The following is a 6127-nucleotide window of genomic DNA, read 5'->3' on the forward strand; positions in this document are numbered from 1 at the left end:
AAATTCAAAAACCCAAGAAGCCTAGGATTCACCAATTAATCTGGTAATTAATTAGCCTGCAACTTTTTTTATCATAAGTTGATTATCTTTAGGGAATCCTATTTTCCATAAGATTTGCTTTTCCGGAGTTATTATAGATAGATGTTCTGTTCGCTTGATGACGATGATCGAATATTTGTTCTCCTATTCTGACTAGAGCTACAACTGAACTGGATTTGGGGAGAATTTTGTTTGCACTAGGAGTCCTAATTCTGGCTGGTCCTTAATTCTCTCTATTTATAACCCCCATCAATCAACAAAGCCCCAAGTAAACTCCTCCGACTGGCTGATATCTATCTATCTAACTAACATGGCCGCCTCCTCTGAAATCAACAACGAATTATACTCGTCGAACCCGTCGTCCCTCCCTCTCGACGTAGTCTACGACATCCTCCTCCTCCTCCCCGTGAAGACCCTCTCGCGTCTCAAGCTGGTGTCCAAATCATGGCTCTCCCTCATCTCCAGCCCCTCCTTCAGGTCGTCCCACCGCCGCCGATCCGAACGGAACCCTCTCCTCCTCGTGGCGACCTCCGAAAGCGACGGTGGGGGATACCGCCGGACGTACTTTCACGTGCTACTAGACCGTGTAACCACCACAGACTACTACTCACCGAGGGTGCAGTTGCGGCCCCACAGGCTCGTCTTCTCCTGCAGCCTCGACCTGAACCGAGGGACCTCGTCATCTCCTGCAGCCTCGACCTCGTCTGCATATACAGTCCCTCGTCACCGTGGGACATCTACATCCGAAACCCTGCGACCAGGGAGCAGATCGCTTTGCCCACGACATCTTTGGGGCTCCGCAGTACGAAGCACGACCGCCACGCGGTGGCATTCGCTTACCTTCCTTCTACAGGGGAATACAAGGTGCTCTGCATCAGCGAGCCAGTATTTAGAAGCGAGGTCTTCACACTTGGGTCAGGGAGATGGAGGGAGAAGGAGGCCCCCCCCTTTTGGGTTCATGAAGAGTACTCGGCCGTCGTTGACGAAGCCGTCCATTTCCTGCCAGGTAGTTTAACAATGCGGCTGGTCGTCGGTGATCTGTACAATGACGACAACAACGAGGCAATAGCCCGGTTCGATCTCAAGAAGGAGGAATGGTCAAAGCTACCGCTGCCCGGCATAAGGCACTTCTCAGGGGACAATCGCGACGAGGCATGGGCCTTTCGCCTGAGGCGGCTGGGCGGATCGCTGTGCATGGAGTGCTTGGAGCGATCGAGGGTCGATCTGTGGCTGCTGGAGGAGGGCCATGACAGCAGCTGCGCGTCGTGGGTGAAGGCGTACAGCATCGACTACCGCTGCTGCTATCCTCATCGTCGACGTGGAGAAGGACGGAAGAGCGCTGTTGGAGAGGTGCGACGGCAAGCTGCAGGTCTACAACCCAGCGGAAGAACGAGTTGAAGCGACGATCTTTAGTAGTGGGGAGAGCGGCTTCTTCGGGGTCAGCTCCTATGTAGAGAGCTTGATGGCTTTGGACGATGAAAGCTTCAAGTCTTTAAAGAAGCAGGCGGTATAAATTTTAATTTTTTACATCTAGTTTTTTCTTCTGGCAACTTGATACCTACCTTAAAGTATAAAAATATATAAAAGATTCTAATTAAGTTATGCAACTAATTAGTTTTGAAGGGCCTACGATACAAGTTATATAGAGTTGTACAGACTGGATTTTTCTGATTGGCGCATTATGCGCATTCTATTCCAGCAAAGAGATCGATTGTGGACTGCATATTAAACATTTGTTTCCGGTTCTACTGCGGGTAGAGATTCAATTAATTTGTGCACTGCTGTGTTTTTTTTTTTTTTTTTTTTTTTTTTTTTTTTTTTTTTTTTTTTGCGCGCGGTGGTATTGGATGTGCAGGTTGATGAGGAATAGTACTTTGCTCTGATCATAAGATTCGTGATCAGGTGAGATACTTAAAAAGCGTGCAGAAAGAAGTTTTTTTTGGCAAGAAGGTTTGATAGTGTACATAAGTGGCCGTTATAGGTGGAAAAGTTTTACCCCGTCTTCACATCAGATTTTTTTTCTCTCCCCCAATTTCTTCCTCAACCTTGTGAAATCGACGAAAACTGCAGCCACGTCGGCTTTTTGCCATATAAACAAAAGTTTTCCCTTTTTTCCCATGCGAACCAAACACAAGAAAAATAAATACATTGGTTTCCCATTATTTTTTTGTGCGAACCAAAGCGAAACAATCTATTTCTTGGAAAAGTTTAGAAAACTCAAAACTTGTGTTCACTACAAGTCTACAACAAATTGCACTTTTTCCGACGCTTATTCCCGACACATGGTAAAATACGTCGCAAAAAACTATGTTTTTCCCGACGATTTTAGTTAGCGTCGGCAAAACATATATTTCCCCCCACGTTTATAATTAGCGTCGCTAAAAGTGTATATTATTTGCGACGTTTTAACTTAACGTCGGTAAAAGTGTATGGATTTCTCGATGTTTTTTTATTTTCGTCGGCAAAAGTATAACTTTTAGCGACGTAAAAATATTCGTCGTAAAAAAGTATACATTTGGCGACGCACGTTAGCGTCAGCAAAAAATGTAGCTTTTAGCAACGAACAATTTTGCATCACTAAATATAAACATTTTTGCCGACGCTATATTGCGACGGCAAAAATATAGCTTTTAGGACGCAAAACTATTGCGTTGCTAAAAGCTATACTTTTACCGATGCTTTACTATTCATGTGCGTCGCCAAAACCCCCCTCTTTTTTTTCACTTGCCCGCCTACTTTTCATTTCATCCCCCCTATTTTTTCATTTCCCGCTGAGGCAAAACTTTTTCCTTTCGCTGCCCTAGCAATCCTCCTCCTCTTCTCAATCGCCGAGATCTCTCTCGCCTCCGCCAAGAAACCGGTGGCCGCCGCCGCTCGAAGAGAAGACATCCCCTCTTCCCTTCCAAAATCATGGAACCCTCCGCCGCTGTCGCCGATCAACCCGTTAAAATTGTCCAGGCCAAACCGAGCCCAGCGGCGACCAGCACTCTCACTCTGCGGACTACGCTCCCTACCCTAAGCTCGACCCCGCTGACGTGGCTCCTCCCCCTCCGGCGACGGACACGGCGGCGAGATCCGCAACCGCTGGTGATTACCAGGCGACCACCATGCCGCCGGAGTCCAACCCATACGTCACTCCCTCTCCCGCCGCCGCTTCATCCTCCTCGAAGAGTGAGCCCCTTTGCGATCTCTTTAATTTCAGATCTTTGATTGAATCGGCCTGGTAGGAATTTTTTTTTTGTGATTGATTTTTAATTTAGGGGTTTACGTTTGATTGAGTGTTGAAACTGTGATTGGATCCTGTTGGGGCAGTAAAAAGATGCGCTCGGAGTGGGGGAAGATGGGGAAGCAGCGGAAGAATACCGAGGATTGGCTGGCAACGTTTGGCAAACACTGTGAGTATTATCTGCCCTTGAGATATTTTATTCGTGATTTCTCTGATTTTTTTTAATGGTTAATTGTAAGAAACTTGATGAATGGGCTTAGTTTGTTCTGTATCTAGGTCAAGATTAATGAATTGTTTTTACAATGCAATCTGATTACTAAGATTTCTGGCAGTGTATTTTGGCGCTTCATGGATTGCAATTTTGTGGTGTAAGCTTGTAGTATCGCACTTGGTGCGGTTGGTTATAGTTGGCAATTTACCTGCGGAGCAGAAAAATATTCTATGCTTTTGGCTTATGAATGAACGAAGAAAATTTCCCTTTATGAATTAATAGGCCAGAATTGAATCAGTAAAGAAAAGACATGCATCATGATGTTCTTTATCGTATGATCAATGATAGGTTAGTTGAGACATTGGTTATACACTAAGAAATCGCCTTGTGCTTGGTCGCAGCTTACCTCCATGTTCCCCTTTTTCTCCTTCCTGTGGTTTGCCCTCCTTACACTCTAATGCGCTCCCCTCTATTCTCTTTATCTGGATCAAATGTCTTGATGTAGCTAGGTGATTTCTCTTATAATTTCTCATTTTTGATTTGAAAACTTCGGTCGAAAGGCAGGCAGAGGCAGGAGTTTATAATGTATTTTGTTGGAGAGGATCCATTCTTATATGGTTTTGTATGATCCACTAGACGGAAGTCTGAATCATTTCTTTAGCTAATAAAATATTTTTGTAGTACTTCTGTAAGTTCTTACTTCTTAGGTACTTTTTTTTGCTGATTTTTTCTTAGATGCTGGACAAAAGTATCAACCAACATTTGTTTTGTTTTTCCTTTTGGTTTTGCAGGGCTATTCTGGTGATTATACACGGCCTCAATGAACATAGGTAAGATTGCATACATTATGGAGAAGCACCAGATACACCTCTTGATAATGTTGTACTTGGCAGACTGAAGCAGTTCAGGGCGATGAACAAATTCAAGAAAGCTGCATTAAGAGTAGGCCACATTTACTACAAACAAACTTCAATGCATATAAATTTACAATAATCGACCTCGAAGTAGGATCAGCCCCTAACGTTCAGCCAACATTTCTAAGAAGCCCATAACCTAATATTTTTAACGCATTAAGCTCTTGGAGTTGTTGTTTCCAGTCTACTGAGTCCTTATGGCGGTTTGCCGCGAGAAACATTCACATTTTACCCTCAACAGAATAGTGTTTTTTGTCCATGTTTAGAGTGGAAAACCTCCATGAGGACTCGAATAGACTTGAAAATATTAGGTTTCCGAGGTAAAACATTACGGGCTGATCTGACTTCGAGCTGGAAAAAAATCTGTAAACTAATTTCGCAATTGTGCAGGTAATAGCTGGATGTTTATCAGAAGAAGAAATAAGAGGACTAAAAGAGATGTTCAAGGGCATGGACACCGATAACAGTGGAACTATAACACTCGAAGAACTAAAACAAGGTCTCACAAAGCAAGGAACAAAACTGTCAGAAATGGAAGTTAAACAACTAATGGAAGCTGTAAGCATTGCAATAGTATGCATAAAAATTCACAGGTATATATATACAACTCTAGGCTAAAAGCTTTTGTGTGTTTGAATTTATTACAGGCCGACGCAGATGGAAATGGAACGATAGACTACGAAGAGTTCATCACCGCGACGATGCACATGAATAGAATGGATAGAGAAGAACATTTGTATACAGCGTTTCAGTATTTCGACAAGGATAATAGTGGGTATGTGACGATAATTTTTCTGTAATTATTGGTTTTTTCTACTTTAATGGTTTAGAATTTGTTCGAATATGTTGTGTATGTATGTATATATACAGTTTTATCACGATTGAAGATCTCGAGCAGGCGCTTAAGGAGAAGGGCTTGTATGATGGAGGGAACATTAAGGATATCATCTCAGACGCTGATTCTGATAATGTATGCATACATGTGTACTAAAACTTCATGTCTGAAATTTTTTCAAACTTTATATTAAATTTTTTGTAGGGTATTTTTCACGTTATGATACTCTTTTTTGTGTTTGATTTTAACTTTTTATTTGCCTTACTGAGTACATTTCTTTCCATTGCAGCTACACAACAGAAGTTGGAGATGGATGGTGAAGGTGGGAAGAAGAAGCCAGAGACGTGACGAAGGAAAAGCTTGCAACGTTGATAAGATATGGGTTCTCTGTAGTCTTTATTGTTCAAGTCTACTTAATCATGATTGTTGGATTTGTTAATAAAACATGTGTCAAACACTTGTTATTTGTTTAATAGAATTGTGTTTAAATTTATTTACTAATGTTATTATTTGTTTCATTTTAATGATTGTGAAAATAAGCACCGATATTATTTTAGCTGTTAATATGCAACTTGTTTGGAGTATAATTTGATGTTTGGTTTCTTTGTTGATGTGAATTGGAGCAAATTTGTTGTGGATGTTCAGGTTCAGTGTAGTTGACAGAAAATATATTACTTCTAGCGATGCAAATTAGTGCCAATAAAAATATACTTTTTACCGACTAAAAAAAAATACATTTGCCGACGCTAGATTGCGTCGTCAAAAATAATATCTTTTAGCGACGCTATCTTACGTCGCCAAAGGTATAGTTTTTAGCGACGCTTTATTCTGCGTCGCTAAAAGCTAAACTTTGGCCGACGTTAACTTGCGTCGCCAAAAGTATAGTTTTTAGCGACGAACAA

The 6127-nt window shown here is 42.0% G+C and overlaps 1 protein-coding gene across 1 annotated transcript; it reads left to right on the forward strand.

Moving 5' to 3' along the window:
* LOC109849633 (calcium-dependent protein kinase 14-like) lies at positions 4149-5749 on the forward strand. The gene is made up of 6 exons (XM_020419486.1): positions 4149-4164; positions 4268-4306; positions 4370-4418; positions 4781-4948; positions 5038-5165; positions 5261-5749. The coding sequence occupies exons 3-6, from the start codon at positions 4389-4391 to the stop codon at positions 5379-5381; spliced, it is 447 nt and encodes a 148-aa protein (XP_020275075.1). The 5' UTR covers positions 4149-4164; positions 4268-4306; positions 4370-4388; the 3' UTR covers positions 5382-5749.

This window comes from Asparagus officinalis, chromosome 7 (assembly GCF_001876935.1).
Source record: "Asparagus officinalis chromosome 7, Aspof.V1, whole genome shotgun sequence".
Classification (NCBI taxonomy): Eukaryota; Viridiplantae; Streptophyta; class Magnoliopsida; order Asparagales; family Asparagaceae; genus Asparagus; species Asparagus officinalis.

What these genes read in the sequence shown, in the direction of transcription:
- LOC109849633 (XM_020419486.1), top strand. Translation starts at nt 4,389, where the DNA reads ATGAACAAATTCAAGAAAGCTGCATTAAGA. An exon ending in TCAAGAAAGCTGCATTAAGA is followed by an intron (nt 4,419 to 4,780) that starts GTAGGCCACATT and finishes GCAATTGTGCAG; the next exon opens with GTAATAGCTGGATGTTTATC. An exon ending in TTAAACAACTAATGGAAGCT is followed by an intron (nt 4,949 to 5,037) that starts GTAAGCATTGCA and finishes AATTTATTACAG; the next exon opens with GCCGACGCAGATGGAAATGG.